At 44.2% G+C, this 17,043-nt stretch overlaps 2 protein-coding genes across 2 annotated transcripts; both read right to left on the reverse strand.

Annotated features, from left to right (window-relative positions):
* Positions 1–7,017: 7,017 nt before the first annotated feature.
* Positions 7,018–10,810, reverse strand: NCBP2 (nuclear cap binding protein subunit 2). The gene is made up of 4 exons (XM_075761195.1): positions 10,626–10,810; positions 10,337–10,518; positions 9,387–9,525; positions 7,018–8,807 (listed from the first exon to the last, which is right to left on the reverse strand). Exons 1-4 carry the CDS (start codon positions 10,704–10,706, stop codon positions 8,736–8,738), a joined length of 474 nt encoding a protein of 157 aa, XP_075617310.1. The 5' UTR covers positions 10,707–10,810; the 3' UTR covers positions 7,018–8,735.
* Positions 10,811–14,189: 3,379 nt separating this feature from the next.
* PIGZ (phosphatidylinositol glycan anchor biosynthesis class Z) lies at positions 14,190–16,752 on the reverse strand. The gene is made up of 2 exons (XM_075761194.1): positions 16,533–16,752; positions 14,190–15,867 (listed from the first exon to the last, which is right to left on the reverse strand). The coding sequence occupies exons 1-2, from the start codon at positions 16,648–16,650 to the stop codon at positions 14,306–14,308; spliced, it is 1,680 nt and encodes a 559-aa protein (XP_075617309.1). The 5' UTR covers positions 16,651–16,752; the 3' UTR covers positions 14,190–14,305.
* Between the last annotated feature and the right edge of the window lie 291 nt (positions 16,753–17,043).

Below are 17,043 nucleotides of genomic sequence, written 5' to 3' on the forward strand. Positions count from 1 at the left end.
CTGTGAAGTTCTTGGCTCAACCGGGAAGACAATTCACAGAGCACAACGAGAAACAGCACCGCTGGTTCATGTACATCAAAGTGATTTTGTTTTCTAATAGGGAATGAATCAATCATAACAAACTCAGTCTCACGCCAGTTTTAGTTCAATAAAATATCTTTAGGGGAAAATACATTATCAAACACAGAATCAACACCGTATCCGGGGACTGTTGATGGACAATATGTATTTCTTCAGGCTACTGGGCCTCTTTTAATGTTTTATTAACTTTGCCTTGGTGACCATTTTGTGCCTAGAATCTGAATTACTGGATCAGTACAAATCAGTTGGAATCTTCCCTCGCTTTTCACATCCTGTCAGCCTTCTGCTCTCTCCTCTCTGTCAAACTCCGTAGACCAAGTAGTATTTGTTGGCCCTCACGGCCTTGGATTCTGAGAAAAATATTGTCCTGCAACTGATTTTGGACACTTACCCTGAGGGATTTTGAATCTCTCCTACCAAAAAGCTGTGGTTAGTTTTTGTGACACTGTTTTGCTCAGCTGCCCTGACTCACTTTGAGATACAATTCAGGAGTCAATACTGCTCCCACATGACCTTTCAAGAATTCTCCTGGCATGTTTCATAGTTTATGGAGAAATAAGTTCAATGAAGTTCATTTAAAGCACATTCAGTACGTTAGCACTTTGCACACAGACCTCACTGAACTCAGGGAAGACAAAACTAAGTTCCTGACAAGACTGCACTCTAAACAATTCACCAAAAACTCCACCATGACTCAAGGTGCGTGTGTGAGATCTGAGTAACTTACAACTGTCTTCCGAGTTTCCCTCTAGCAAACTTTGACAACACCAAACATCTTCTCCTTACAGTTATGCAGGATGGAACATTACAAGGTTGCTGCTTGAAGGCTATTTCAAGCTCATACGTAGATTTCAGAGAGGAAATTCAGCTGGGAATTTAAAAGCACTAGCAAAAGTGCAGAGACTATGTGACATTCCTGGATTTAATGGGAACAAGTCCTTTCTAGTTCCTGGAAACATTTCTCTTCTTACTGGAGTAAATTCAGAGGGGAAAAAAAAAAAAAGCTTACAAAAAACAAACCACAAACCAGTCCTTTGCCAGTGAGCACCATTCTGGTTACTACATACAGAACCTTTCAGTTCTACAGTGCTTGGTGTTACAAGGCATGTTACATCTCAGAAACCTTAAGGCACTCCTACCTCTGCTACTTCAGGGTATGTTAGAAGATAGTTTAATCAGTCACTAGTCACTTTTGTTTCAAGCAGAATCCTAATATCAAAGAGTTTCTTCAAGAAATTGAGACACTGCATTAGCTGTACGGTGAAATGAGATGCTTTCAGACCACAGTGTTCCACAACAACCACTCGACTTAGCTGACTGCGAGGACTTGCAGAGCACACCCATCGTGAAGTGAGACACGGCTTCTCATGACATCTTGTGGCAGCGTGACAAGCTGACAGGGGCTTTGTTTTCACAAAAAGTAATTTAAGATGTTGCAAAACAGTGATATTACTGAACACCAAACACACAACAAAAAGCACCAACTTACAATCAAATTAAGCTGAACAGACTAGCAATACTTTTTAAAGTCAGAAAAATTCCCCATAAAAATATTTAAAGACACAAAGTATAAAATAATAAGACTGTTATTTTAAAGTAATAAAGTCAGAAAATTGTAACAAAAAGTTCAGTTTGAAGCAATTCAAACTGCCTGTGAGCTACAGATCTAAAGACAAATATCTATTATTAATACTTAATATATTCTTACCTAACTAGAAAACCAGAATCTCCTTTTCAAATTGTGACTTGCAGGGAGAGATTGGCACAGAAGAGAAAAACTTCATTGTCCAGAAACTTAATTACAAGCTGAATGAATCAGGCTAATATACACTATATTTATGTTGCATGTAACTGGAAAAATATCAAAATAGCAAATTATATTTCCCCTTTTTTTTCTTCAGAACACAATTTGAAAACAAATGTCTTTTAACTATATCTGAAATAACACAAATTGTGGTTCAATACTGACCTAATTGAAAAAATCAGTCCCAGAGGAATCAAAATGGCCCACCTTGAAAAGGAAATCAGAGGTAGCTCTCATTAAATAAAATTAACACCAACAAAATTACTTAAGATATAATCTTATTTTCAAAAACATATTCATCCTCAAGGCACTCAAGAAAGATGTCTTCCCAGTCATTAACTGAGTAATGCTTAATTCACGCTATTTTTTGATGGAAGGTATTTCAGTTTCTCTCTATGCAACTTGGTGTCTGAAATCCTGACTCAGCCCTCACACAGCTTCTGGGACAGTGGTAGATTTTCCTGTCAGGGCAGAAGCAACTGGCTTTGTCTAGACTTCACTGGAGGATAACAGAACAAAATACAAGCAGGTTTTACATAGCCAGAGATGAGCACTGGAGAACAGAGAAAACTTCTGGGAGGAACACTCAACCAGAACTGCTGCTCTTGCTGAACACTCAAGAAAAGAGATTCAAAGGCAAGTGTCTGCTGTAGCACCTTCAAATAAATAAAATCGTACACCAGGAATAACTCATATTTGGCCTTCAAATGTGAAAAAAAAATAAAACCTACATTTCATTCAGGTCATGCACTCTTAGATTACTGTTTCTGCCCAACTTAGCCACAGCACAAAAATGCAATGAACACCAAGACCCTCCATCCTGCTGAGGGATTCACACGAAAAGCCATGCAGTCTGTTCCCATTGAGAAGCACCCTCTAGAAATCCACGTGAAGATGCTTCTGGGAAGGAAATGAAAGAGTAAAGTTTTAAACATAGTCTTTACTCAACTGTTTCCTAGCTGTAAAATGGTACAGCAGTACCATCCAACTAGTGGAACACTTAAGCAAAGATGCCTGCAACTGCTTTGGAAGGTATCAATATGAAGCAAGTAATGTCAGTCCTGCATGGAAAGGATTCATTCCACTTTGTTCTTAAGATATTTATGATTATTTTGTAAAAATGGATGAAAAGATCTGATCTATATCCAACAAGTACTGCTGATCTTTTCCAAACCATGCGTGAGAGGTGTACTTGTGTGTCTTCCTTACACTCACACGTTACTGTGTCATGAAATACCTTAGCACAGGTAGGAAAGACAGTCTTGTCAGAGCTAGGATTGAGGAGACCGAGAGGCTCAAATCCTCATCCACCACAGGCTTGTCACACACAGCATAAGCCCCCTATGCCTCAGATCAAAAATCCGTAAGATAAAAAAGGGCACTTTCCCACAGAGATACTCTGAAGCAGATGATGTTAAAGCCTGCAAAGTGCCTGGAGGATTACTGTAACTCCACATAAACAAATTAGACATTTAAGATCCTGTCTACTTCTTGTCAGGCTGCACACATTTACTTTGTGTGTAATACAGAACTTTATTTCATATCCTGCTCCTGATTTTTGACACAAGGGGATTTGCTGGCACAGTTACACAAAATAAAATTAATGGGAGGTTGTGAAGCATGGATTGGGCATCCAAGAGTCAAGCCCTCCTTCAATATCACAGGTGTGCTTTTGGCAAAATCTGAAAAGGGTTGCTGGGGGCAGGAAAAGAAGCCACCACAGACAGCATATTGCAATATCCAGTATAAAAGACAACTAAGCTGTTGCTAAATAGAGAAACAGTGATAAGCTACAAACCCACAAATCCTGATTTCTAGTTGCCTCCACTCTGAAAAATTGGTCTACAGCTGAAAATTAGTTCTTTGTCCATTTTTACAACACAAACCAAAGCAATATGCAGCATGCTGCACAGAACAGCTTTCAGCAACCATCTTCGCTATGTCAGAATATAAAAGTTTACTAATTTTGTAGTCACTAGAGGGAGCCATCCGTCATTTTACTTCTGCTGCTCCTCGTGTTTGAAACTCAAATTTCACAGCTCTGCTAAAGGGAAAGATTATTTGTGTCAGATCTAAACATACTATTTAGTAAGCATTGCAAAGAAGAGTTTGGATACCTATTTATCTCCCCCCCCCCCTTAAGAAACTCTAATAGACACTCAATCTTCAAGCAGAAGCTAAAATAATCTTGGAGAATATTACCTCACTGAAGTAAAGTACATCTTTGTCTTGAAGAGCAGATTGGGAAACAGAGTGGCAGGAAGGTAATCTTCATAACCTGTGGCACCCTGACACAAGAACGGATTTCTCCTGCTTTCAGAAAGCAGTTTCTGAAGGCCAGCAAACTTTCTTCTTCATGTAACTCTGTCTTCAACTGACAGGGACGTAATACACCATTTCTACCTTTGTGGTGCAGATATTGGGTGAAGTTATACAGCCTTAATATACAAATACTGTATTTTTATGGATTCTCCAGACCTAGATCATTTGCCCGGAAATTACAGTGAAGACTGCTCAATCCTGATCCACAGTGTGCTATAGAAAACAAAATGTAACTGCGAAGCATTAAGAAAGTAGGACCGGGAAAAGAGCTCTCTGGGCCAAGCTTAGAGTAAATTATATGTGCTGGTGATATAATGTAAGTGTTTTGTGATCTATTTTTCTCTCAAATTCTGTTTTCTACAATTGATCATGACGAGTTATAATGGGAAACCGTACTGGGAACTTCAGACGCCCAAAGTCCAGAGTCCTAACTGCGCATGTACATACCTCTTATGGGCTGTACAAGGCTCTGGAATACACCAGATGACGACCAATTTCCTCAACTTAAACTTCTGTTCTCTCCTTGTGCAGTGCTGATGGTTATGTCTGGACGTGGAAGAAAGTAAGCTCTCAATCTCTAAAGTTCAATCAGTTTAAGGTCTGAAAATGAACCTTGAAGGAGCTTTATGCTAGAAGCATTTTACTTCAGCATACAATTCATAAATTAATTCTTAAAAATTGAAGAGATGACCCCCAAAAACAAACTGTCCCTTTCCTTTACTGTGGCTTCTCTCATCCAGTCTGGATAGTGCACGTTTCAGAGAAAGGAGCAAGGCCTGTTTTCAGTTTGCACCATTACTGAAACCTTGGGATACAAACACAGCCAACCTCGAATAACCTTCCTCTGTCTACACGGGACAGAAAAAGAGATGGAGCAGTAACGGAGATAACACCTGCCAGTCACAAGCTGGGACTCAACACTGGTCTTAGCCAGACAAGGGCAGAGAGACTCCCCCATGCTGTGAGAAACATTTACACCATCTAGTTATCCCAAAAAAGAGAGCAGAAGAGTTGTGTGCATTACTACAGAGCAGCTCTGAGTACATCCAATCCCTTGCGCAAAGCCTTGTTTAGATAGGAACAGGCAGGAGGCATATGAAAGAAGACAGTTGATAAATTAGCCATTACTTCCCAAACATGGTAAGACGTTTTGAAGCCCAGGACGCTTCTCTCTGTGGTCTTCACCAATTTTTTGGTACTTCACCTGTAGTCATATCATACTTACCTGAAAATACCAAATACACTCAACTACGAGCAGAAATCCCAGAGACTGCAAAGAAAGTGTCCACTCTAATTCTCTATCATTTATATGCTGTAGCGTAAGGTGCAATTTGTGCTTTAGAAACTCAAATAGACAAGTTTATTACATGTTCAGTCCCTGTGGACTTCCCTTTCACTAGTATTGTTTTTGACAAGTCAGGTTGATTTTAGTAGAGTTCTTCATCAATTTTTACCTTCACAAGAAGCCTAATCAGACAAGATATGGAAGATGGATATTAGCTTAAATACTTCAATCATTTTGTCTTTCAGAATCATATGTGCAGAAAGAACCATTACACTAATACCAGTGGTGGTTGCACTGGCACCAACCCAAGCAGGAACTTGGTTGCTGTACAGGGTAGTAAGTAACCTAATCAATATAAAAAACACCTTGAAACTCACCTGCCGGGGTACATTGGTAACAGGGATTATTTTGTCAGTCCTTGAAAACTAAGGCCGTTAATGCTCCAATTTACACTTTACTGATTTTTACACTGTAATACAAAGACTCAAATGCTGTGAATACAAGTCTTATTTGCAGATATTGGTGCCAAAGAGAGGGATGTAAATCAACCCACCATGAGCCTGCACGAGAGTCAGAGAGAGGCTGAAGCTCTTGCTGCCTTAATTTGTAACAGCCGCTCTTCCATCAAGGCATATCTAAGCTTTCACTCAGATGCTGTATTCCTTTATGGATACTATTCCGTTAAAGTACCTAATTATGAAGAACAAGTGTTTAGAAGAGCTAACATAGAGCTTAAACTTCTGTGAAAGTGCATATAATCATAATGAACTGTCATGTCAGAAAAAAATCACAAAAGAACCTATACTTCCAAGAGAACCAAATCACAATGAATTGGCATGTTAAGAAAGTTAAAGACAATCTACAGTGAAGTTTTAAAGACTTAATTCATTTACTTTAGTTAAGCAGTAGCTTCAGCAGAGCCACACCTGATTTCAATTAGGGAAGGCAAAAATCAAACCATGTTCAAGCAATTTCTTCTGCACTTTTGAGATACTAAGACTTCACCTGATGTATCACGTGCTTTTAAATCCCATTTCAATGGAAACCTCTCTCAAAATGGAAAATCTCACTTTAAAACAAAGACTTTCCATACACATTGGACATATGCAGCAAAAGACAGTGATGTGTATGGCTGGCTTTGAGGTAAAAGCTTCCTATCACCTCCATTGCATTTGAGAATGATTGTCTTGCAGCACTTACAACAAAAAATAATTTTAAACCTGATTTTTATAAGGAAGCATACCTTGAAAACTACTTGTTACACACCAAGGACTTTCACGTCCACTTCAACATCACTAAATAATTTAACTTCTCTTCTGCAATCCAAGAAGTACCTGAATGAAGAGCATTAACCAAACATCTTTCAGTATCCAGTTAAGAACTGAACAAGACTGAAAACCCAGTCAAAGGGAAGGAATATCCACTCTCTCCATCTTAAAAGATACTAGAATAAAGGATGTGGGCAAGAGTCTGAATATAACTCCTTTCTCTCACTCATTCTTAAAAAAAATAAAAAAACAATCCATTTTAATTTTGCAGCTTTATTTGAAAGTGACTTAAGAGTTTTGGTAACAGTTTTTTATACAAAATTAATACAATGAAAAATAAACTTCAGATATTTCCTAGAGCAGATTACTGGCTGTAGACTCATAATCAAATGTACTATATAGAAAAAGGTAACTTTGTTCAAAGTCTTGTTCGCAGACCAGCACCAAGTGATCCTGAAAAATCTAGTTTTAGTCTATCTGCCAAAAAACCCCAAAGCTCACCCAAATCCTCACTTCCTAATTAAGCAGTGTCTCATTGCAGTTGTTCTACCTCACTGTATTTCCAACTTACAGTAACAGTTGTGACTAACTGACACAAGAAACACATCCAGATTTCCAACAACATCTTCAGTGAGTAAAGATCAACTTTTACATACCTGGTATTTTTAAGGTTTTTAAGGAGTCATGGACAACAAGGTATTTGGAAAAAACTATGAATTACCATTTCCAAAGTATGCAGAAGTCCATTAAAAAAAAAATAAATCCAAAGCCCTGTAACAGTTCCTTTCAAACTCTTTCATTTGAGCAGGTCAATTTCACAAATGTTGGGATCACTAATTAATTTTATTTCTATATCTGCAGTACATCAAAATCCCATCATATAAATTATTAATAAGCATTATTAATAAGATACAGAGCAGGGGGGAAAATAAATCTATACAGTCCTGCAATTGTTTTACCATTCTTACCCCATGCTCAGCACAAAGTAAGGCTCCTCCCAAAACTCATCTTTTTTTATTTTTACCTTTGAAATAGTTTCTCAAAAAGAAGATCTATCTTGAGAACAAACTTTCTCACACACAAAAAACGTCCCATTTTTGGGGGTAACTGTACAACTTGGCTTCATGCCGCCCTTGCAGGTACAGGAAAGATACTGTTCCTCAAATATTAAGGCTGTAGAGAGCTACCAGACAGGACCAAAATACTACTGCTCCAACTGTGAAAATAACCAGTATTGCAATTCCTACACTTGCTGTTCTCTGTATCCCACAAAGCAAAATGGTTCTGAATCATGCAATGTCGTGGAATCAAATTATACTTTGTAGAAAACTGCAAGGGTCTGTTTTCAGCTCTCTGCTAGGCTTGCTTCTCACTTTATGATTCCTGGGCTCACCAATCTTGTTTTACTGTGGCAGTTCATGTAGGTGTGCTAGGAACAGCATCAGTGCAAAAGCATGCTCATTCAGTAACTCCAGAAAGTCTGCAACTTTAAGTCTTCCCTAGAAATTGGAAAAGTTCCCTAGAAATTCCACTTCCTTTTCAGGCTCTCTGCTTTTCTTTCATCTCTGAAACATACATCAATCCTCCTTTATTGCCGCTCTCCACCCTGTGATACCAATGTAAACAAAACCCAGTGATAGGATAATCAAGTTTTGCCAGTGAAAAAAGCACCACACCATTAAGCCTTTGTTCCTTTTAGTAGAGTTACAGCAGGATTTAGAGACAAAAGCCTCACACATACTATTGCTCAAAACCTTGCTCCCAGATCCTCTGTATTCATGTACTCTGCAATGCTTTGGATCCTGGTGTTAAAACAAAAGAGATATTGAACATACTATGTCATCACAGGAATGAGGATAGTAGTTTCTATGAACTTCTAACTACATAAATTTGTGTGCAACAGACCTACTTTGTGCCTGGTGACATTTACAATGCAAATTTAGTTCTCCTGTGAGGCTGATGAGTCATTCATTATTCACTGACATTGGACAGTTTTGCCATAGCCACCTCTTCCAGCATCATAGTCTTGCCGATATTCATCTCGGACCTTACGAAGGAGGAAAAAAAAGGAAAGTCCAGTAAAGACAAGGCAAAACAGTTTCTCAAAAACTATTACATCATCAGAATACAGTCAAAGTGAGTTCACATCATCTAAGTGGCCACAAGGAGCTGACTGGCAAAATAGAAGACAAAGTGCATCATGGAGAAGCCCAGAATACAGCATAAACTAACTTCCCTTTTAATAATGTCCAGGGACGCTCTCTAATCAAGGCAGGCACAGTGAGGATGGCTAGCGTCATGCTTCAGCAGTAAAAGCATCTGCTACCTGCTCAACTTTAGGTAAGCTAAGTGCTGTCCTTTGTGTTCTTGACCACCTTATATTCCCTGGGCTTATTTATAAGCATTATCTCCCCAAGCATCTTTTAGAAGTACTTTCAGTGAAATATATGAAAAAGTTATTCATTCTTAATGAATCACTGACGTCTTACAGACTAATGTATAGAGCTATCTTAAACAATAATTCCTAAGCTGCTATTTCTGAAGTTGTTCCGAGTGTGTTCATTCAAAAAGCAATGATTTGGCAAAGCCACCAGTCCCTTAAAAACTAGGCAGTACAACAACCTACCTGGCCCCCTGATCTTCCACGACCATACTGTCTACCCTCCTTAAATCCTGCATCCCAGTCTGTCCTTATGATTCTATCATCAAGTCTAGTTCCATTGATGTATCGCATTGCGTTTTCAGCATCTCCTCTTGCATAATACCTTAGGTATAAGTTAACGAAAAAAATGGGCTTTATTTTCAACACATGGGAAAAAGAACAACATGAAATAGGCTACAAAACCACGTTTGGTTGAATCAGGTTCCTGCTCAGTTACTTTTAAAAGCAACTGCTTTTATGAAGCTACATGGGCTGAGAAAACTGCTAGTGAAACACAGCAATGTACAGGAATTCAAGCATATTAAAAATGCATATATTGAATCAGGTCCTTTAACCACACTCACCCTTAAAAGCATAAGGCTCTATTACTAAAGAAAGAACGAGAAGCCCCATACACGCTCTGTTCATGCTGCAAACCTTCACCATTTCGGTGATTTCGCTGGAACCAGTAACAGAATGATCTTCAAAGAGACTTGCAGGTAATAAAGTCAACACATGACAGGGATGCAAAATACCAACAGAAACTTTATGTGTATGTTTGTATGAAAAGAAATGAAAAGTGCCTCTTCACCCAGGCACTGAGAGTATACTTTTACTGCAGAAGCCAACTATCTAGAAAGTATCTGGCTTAAAATATCACAGTGAAAGCAATCTACTAACTCCCACTCGACGTGCAGTTATGCTTGCCCTCTCTCGCCCAGGACTCCCACAGACGCTGTAGCAACCCAATAACTGTATCCCCGGCTAATCTTCCCGTGACTCAGAGCCTACATTTCAGCTCACCCCCGCCCGGGCCGCTCCTGCCCACCGCCACGGCGGCCTGCGGGCGGCACCACCAGCCACCGTCCCAGCGCAGGGCCTCGTCCCCCTGCCCGCGGCCGCGGGGCAGCAGGGCCGGGCCCGCAGAAGGATACTCCACGAAGCAGAAGCCGCAGGCGGTTTTCTTCACTTTGTCCAGCCCCATGATGACCTTCTTGATGTCTCCGCTCTTGCCGAAAAGCTCGTGGATCTGTTCCTCCGTGGTGTAGAAGGAGAGGTTCCCCACGTACAGCGTGCAGCTCTTCCTCAGCAGCCGCTCCTGGTCGTACCGCGTCCCCTGAGCCGCAACGACAGCGTTACCCCACGGTGGGCCCGCAATCGGGCCCGGGCCCAGGCGGACCGCGCAGCCCCCGCCCCCGGTAGCAGCGGCGGCGCCCCGCTCACCCGGAAGTGCTGGTCCCGGTACTGGCTGAGGTCAGCGTAGGAGTCGCTGCGCAGGATGCTCAGCGTCCCCCCGGAGCACATGGCGGCCCCGCCGCCCCTCAGCAGCGCCGCCGCCGCCGCCGCCCCTCAGCGCCTTCCCGCCCCGCGGCCCCCGCGCACGCGACCTGCAGCGGCTAGGCGAACAGCCAATGGCGAGGCGGGCCACGGCCCTCGCGAGAGCGGGCGGGGCGCCGCAGCGACGTCTCGCGAGAGCGGGCGGGGCGGCTCTCGCGAGAGCGGCGCAGGATGGTGCTGCGGCGGGTGCTGTTCGCGCTCCTCAGCAACCCGCGGCTGATCGAGAAGCTCTCCGAGTCGCGGCCCATCCGCGCCGCCGCCCGCCTCACCGCCGCCGCCATCACCCGCGGGCAGCTCGGTGCTCGCCAGGCGGCGCGGGGCCTGGGCCCTCGCCTGTTTCGCCTACGCGACGCCTTCCTCGGGGAGCTCAAGGACGGCGCTCGGGCGCGGGGCTGGCCGTGGCCCCCCGGGCGCGGGCCTGGCCGAGGCGGCCGCCCCGGAGCAGCGCCCTGACCGCCGCGCCGAGGGGGAAGGCAGCTGCGGAGCCGCGGCCGGTGCAGCATCCCGCCGGGGAGCAGAAGGAAACGGCGACCGCTTCCCCGCGCCAAGCGCAGGAGCACGAGTGCGTTAGAGCTGGCGGGTGAACGGGCCCCAGCGCCTCGGTGACGGCTGCTGGTGACAGCCGGGCCCCAGCAGCCTCCCCTGGCGTGCGGCGCCAGCCACGGAGGACCCCAGCGATACCCCGGCCTGCGTGACGCGGAGCGCGAGGCGCGGACTGACGCCGCTTTTCCATAGCGTACAGCCACGAGTGGTTCCTGAGTCCAGGCAGGAAAACGTGAAGCGTGCTGCTTATTGGTACGATGGATTTTCATTTCAAAGTCAGTTTACACTTTCCACAGTACTCAGTAACAGGCAGAAGGCAGACTCACATTAAACATCATCCAGAATACTGTGAAGATTGTCACTTTAAATGCTTGATAAGAAACTTGAAATAAAAACATTTCTCACTGGAGTCCATTTAACGATTTCTGTCTATACAACAGTAATACTCTACATTTATATTGCAACCTCAGTACAAAAAGAGCTCTAACTGTCGATGGGGATGGATAGGATAATCGCCTATTTTACAGGTAGGTAAAAGATTCAGTTGCTATCCTAAAAGCACACCTCAAGCCTATGGTAGCAAGAAGGGTTTGGGGTGGGGGGGAAAATGACCAATAGATGGGGTGGGGGGGGAAAATGACCAATAGACCCATCCTAACTATAAATATGGAAAAATGTATCCAGCATATGTTATGCACTGGGCTGGTTGACTTACGTTGCTGTATCTAACAACATACGAGACTGAAGCAGTTACCCTTCATAGTATGTTTCACTATTTAGTCCAGCTGACTAGATGCTTAGTTACCTGGGGAGGATGATTTCCATTCTGTGTATCGCCCCAGGTGAAAAGAACCATGCAAATTATCTGAGATAGATACACAGTTTCCAGCATTGCTGGTAAAATTAAACCTCCCACCAACAAAGACTTAGGTGTGCATAGATGGAAAAACTGGATCTATGGTGTAAATGATAAAGGTCTAGCTGGTGAGACAAACGCAGTGTATTTTCAGTCTGAATTAGTATTTGTAGTCCAGGTTCTCTTCCTGGCTTTATCACAGGTTACCTGTGCAGCAGTAGAGAAGTCATCGTGCCATGGGAATGGTGCTCCATCACATCCCTGAAGAGCTTCAAGATTGCCAGAGATCATAAGTTTTATGAAAATAATTTTCAAAATTTAAAAGAAGCTATTTAAGAAAGCTGAAAACAGTAAGCAGGACACGGAATACCGGCTGTGGTACATGGCAGTCATCACAATGTAAGAGAGCAAAAAGGAAATTAACTTGGAAAATACATTTGGTGTCACGATGCTTTCATAACTACTTTGTGAGTCATCAGTACAAACATACATGCACCCCCTCTCCCCCTACCTCCCCCCAAAACATGCACCTTTAGTTTACAGGCCTGTCAATAATGAGGGATGAAGGATGTGGGATGAACATGTAGGGAAGGCAACACAAAATGCTTTGCAAGAGAGCAAGAGCTATGTTCCTTCAAAATCTAGTTTGGAAGATAGAGGGAAATCCTTCACACAGTCAAAATCTAGTCTGGAAGATAGAGGGAAATCCTTCACACAGGGATTTTTTCCCAGCTTACCTTTAGACCCTGGCATTCTTGTCTCTTGCAAAGCTGGCTCATAAGACCTTAAGTGAAGCTGTGTGGATGAGGAACTGCAAAAAAGCGTTACTGCCTTTGTGAGCTGGAAAAATTCAAGTGTCAGATTCGTTCATAGAGAGAGGCTTGACCTACAATGCATATGCCAAATTAGTATCTCCCTCCATGTCGGGATGTTTTGGATCCAGAAGTTCATGCAGACAGAACGGAAAATTGTTAGTTGTGCTATACTACTGAGCATATAGATCACTATTAGCTGAAGCTTGGGTTATTTGTATCCCGCTTGAAAAACAAACTTCTCTCCAACAGAGAGCCAGGATGAGATCTGTCATTGTCACTAAGCTGATTTAATGGGGCGCTGTTACTGAAAGGGGGTGCAGGGGATGCGGCTCCTCCCTCAGATCCTCACACACTCACCTACAACAGAACTAGTGGATCTCTCACCCCACAGTAAGCCACTTCGGAGATCCATCTGGCCAAGTGCGTACAAAGGATCAAGTCCCTGTGAGTTACCCGTTTTCTGTCTGTGCAGCTCCTTGGACATGCTCACCGCAGGGCCTGCTCTGCACCATCGCCAGTGCTCGAGCCATGAGAGCCATGAGACATGCAGCAGGAGCACGCAAGGGAACGACTGCCCCGTCTGCACAGCTAAACAACGGACGAGCTTAATGCCATCAAAATGCAGCTGTATGTAATATGTATGTAGTGCATCCACAAGAATGGAACTGTGGCAAGAAATGATAAACAGGCAAAATAAAGCTTGGATTTTAGGATTTAGCACAAGTACTTGGGCTGAGACATCTTCTGTATTCTAAATCAGATTCTGCCAGATCAACTCTCGGGATTTTTCAAGACAGAGTGACCCAAGAGCCACATCTGGCAACATTACAGTGCTGGTACCTATATTGTGACTGCAATCTGGTCTAATGACTGAGAGGAGGCTCTGAACTTTTAAGAGCATAAAAATAAAACCTTATTGAGTCAGACCGGCTTTTGTCTAGTCCTGTAACCTCTCTTCAGCAGCTGAGTTAATGCCTATTATCAGTAAAAAACACACAATCCACAAACTCTCTGTCAGAGATTATAAGAACTTTGAAAAATAAATCTCACATGGAAAGAGTTAAGCTTGAATCACAGTTTTGGTGGGCTCTGATTTCATCCTCTCTCATCAGGAAAATCACACAAATTCATATGAAACACCACAGCGGCTGAATAATTCAAATTTTAAGCAGGTTCTATCCAGAACGGGCTATACTGGTGAGTGTAAGAGCATGAAAGGGAATATAGAGACTCAAGAGAGCTCTCAGTGCCTCTACTTGTGTTGAAGGTGGCGCTGTGAAGAGGAAGGTCTCACAGCACCTTTGGGGAGCACCCAAGCGAAGTGAAAAACTAAAACATTGTTCTCCTAAAATCTAAAGGCTCTGCTGATCTCTGTCTAGCTGAAGGATGTATAGTCCTAACTGACTTCTCCAATTTCCACTGAACAGGAAGGGGATTTGTGGTGGATCTTCCATCGATAAGTGTGGAAATATCAACGTCTCATTCTTGAACGAGACGCCGCATTTTGTAATTGTGGCTCTGACTGTACCAGGGATTATAACAAAAACGTGACAGTCATCGCAAATAAAATTGTTTGCTCGTTGCTCCACTGTTCGGCAGAGGGTTTCTTCTTCAGACCCAGCCATATCAATGACTTCTATATGCTTGTCTCTCTTCTGGATATTAAGCAGAGACCTAGGAGGCATGTAGGTGTGAGCAAAGAGTAGAGTATAGTGTCTTGGATGGTTTGAGGACTTTGGGGAATGCATGAGTTGCTCCAAGTGAAACAAACAAGGTATCAGTCCTCCCTGGTGTAAGCACCCAAAGAGAAAAGCCCCAAGAACATTGAAAATAATAACAATGTATTTCCATTTCACAGCTCTGTTCTGTGATGTGCTGAACAGGACTAATGGCAAGATGAGAGGAATGAGAAACCGAGGTTCTTGGTGACTGAATAGGGAGAGAAATGCCAAAGGGACAAAATAAAACAGCAGTAATGTTGGGCTGCCCTCAGAATGCACTAACAGCCCCGGTGAGCCATGGTAATGTGATTTGACCCATATTAATTGATGGATATATTTCTTTAACATTTTAAAACCGGCACCAATGGCCAGAATATGTAAGATCCCAAAGAGCATTATTCCATTGACTGTAAAATGCATAACTCGTGGGTGACTTCCATGCAGTGCAAGATTATGAGGATTAAGATTATAGCTGAGAAAATTGAAAGGAGTTACTACCATTTTCTCATTTAATTGACCTATTACATTAAATAGGCTGCTCTTTTTAATGCTGTAGAGGTTGTCTAAGCCCATGGAGGTAAAATAGAAGGTGTCGGCTGTTATGAAAACAATGGCAGTAAAACATGCACATAGGACAAGCTTCAAGAAGTGGTTTATGACAGTTTTAATGCTCTTTTGAGAGTCAACAATTAAACCTGCCCAGTAAAGCAGGGGCATTAGAGCAAATGCTAAAAACGTTGGCCTGTTGAAAAACCCAGCAGTTGTTATAATACCTATGAGAGGGCTGCTTGTGGGCTCCCCTAAGCTGCCATCAGACTTCTTCGAGGAAACCAATACCATCAGAAGAGCAAAAAGAAGTCCTTCAAGCGTGTTGGTAAACGTTCTCGTATAAAACACCAGAGTGACATATGATCCGGCAAGAAGTACCAGCGCTTTCCATGGATCCCCGTCCCAGAGAGGAGCTAATCGATAAACACTATAGTCTAGTATGAAAGAAAAGATTGTAAAGAGAAGGCGAGGTGATACAAGAAGGGTGTAGCTGTTGATGCAGTTTGAACATATGTCCAGCTGCTGCAAAGACTTGATCACCCAGTAGGTAACTCCAGATGTCATTAATGGGAAAACAACTGTTCTGCAAGGAGAGCTGGAAAGGAACTCCCAAGGATAATAGACCTGTAGGTTTAAAATATCTCCTACAAAGGAAGAAAAAAAGAAAAAAAAAACCCGTACATACATACATAATATATTTTATTCAGCAATTCGGCATGAGGGATACAACTTAGAATAAGAGGATGCAGAGCATTCCCGAAACTTCTGAGACTGGTGCCAACCTCGACATTTTTAGGAGTATCCCATCATTTTTACAAAGCTCCGTGAAAAAAAAAGCCGCCATGCCGGCGGTAGGGCTCGGCCCGCACGGAGCAGAATCCCAGCCCCCGGCACGGCAGATCCGCCCCTACCCTGCTCGCAGGAATCGCTTCTAACAAAAGGGGAGCAGGGAGCGGGCTGCTCAGTGCAGGTGGCTGCGCAAAGAGCAGGCTGCAGTTCGCAGCGCAGGACGAACGCCGAAGCTCAGGACGGCGGCATATGAGAGATACCTGCCTGCAGGCTGCGCGGCACGGCACAGCTTCACATCCCCCGCGAACCCGCGCCGCAGGCTGCAAGGGGAAACGCACCCTCGGGGTCTCTCCAGCCCAGCGCACCAGGACCGGACCGGACCGGCCCAGCCCAGACCGGACCGTCCCTCTCGCTCCCGCCGAGGGGCGGCGGCCGGTGCCCAGCGCCCCGCCGGGCAAGTGGGCACCGCGGGGCCGGCCCGCCCCAGCCCCGCCCCTCCCGGCAGCGCCCGCCGCCTTACCTGCCATCACCTCGGGCGACTGGAAGAACTCGTCGGGGTGCAGGTAGCCGGCCTGCGGCAGCAGGCACCAGCCCGCCCGCAGCGCGGCCAGCAGCGCCCACAGCCCCCGGGCGCCCATGGCGGCGCCGCCTGCCACCCCCGCCCCGCCAGGGGGCGCGCGTCCGCCGGCCGAGGCGTCGCAGCGGGAACCCGGCGCGCATGCGCAGCGTCATCCGCCCCGCGGCTCGCGCGGCCCCGCCGCCTCCGCCCGGCCCAGCGCCGCGTCCGACTGCGACGGCACGTGAAGCGTTAATTATTTCGTCACTGATGAGAGCCCAGGAGTAGCGCAGGGAGGAGGACAGCTGCAGGCACCGACTGTGGGTGACGGGTTGCCAAGAAGAAATTTAGAACAGCGCGGGTATATCTATATCTATACATGGAACCGCTCCGGGCTCCTAACAAGACAGTGCTACCCCTTCATTAGACAAGTTTGAAATTGTTTGTTTGTTTTAAACTGCTTTTCTGTAGTGGT

The sequence above is a fragment of the Balearica regulorum genome, chromosome 9, assembly GCF_011004875.1.
Source record: "Balearica regulorum gibbericeps isolate bBalReg1 chromosome 9, bBalReg1.pri, whole genome shotgun sequence".
NCBI lineage: Eukaryota > Metazoa > Chordata > Aves > Gruiformes > Gruidae > Balearica > Balearica regulorum.

Coding starts and splice junctions, on each gene's coding strand:
- PIGZ (XM_075761194.1), bottom strand. CDS start 16,650: ATGGGCGCCCGGGGGCTGTGGGCGCTGCTGGCCGCGCTGCGGGCGGGC. Junction 15,868..16,532: donor GTCGCCCGAGGTGATGGCAG/GTAAGGCGGCGG, acceptor CTTCCTTTGTAG/GAGATATTTTAAACCTACAG.
- NCBP2 (XM_075761195.1), bottom strand. CDS start 10,706: ATGTGCTCCGGGGGGACGCTGAGCATCCTGCGCAGCGACTCCTACGCT. Junction 9,526..10,336: donor TGCGGCTTCTGCTTCGTGGA/GTATCCTTCTGC, acceptor CTTATACCTAAG/GTATTATGCAAGAGGAGATG. Junction 8,808..9,386: donor GTGGAAGATCAGGGGGCCAG/GTAGGTTGTTGT, acceptor CTCCTTCGTAAG/GTCCGAGATGAATATCGGCA.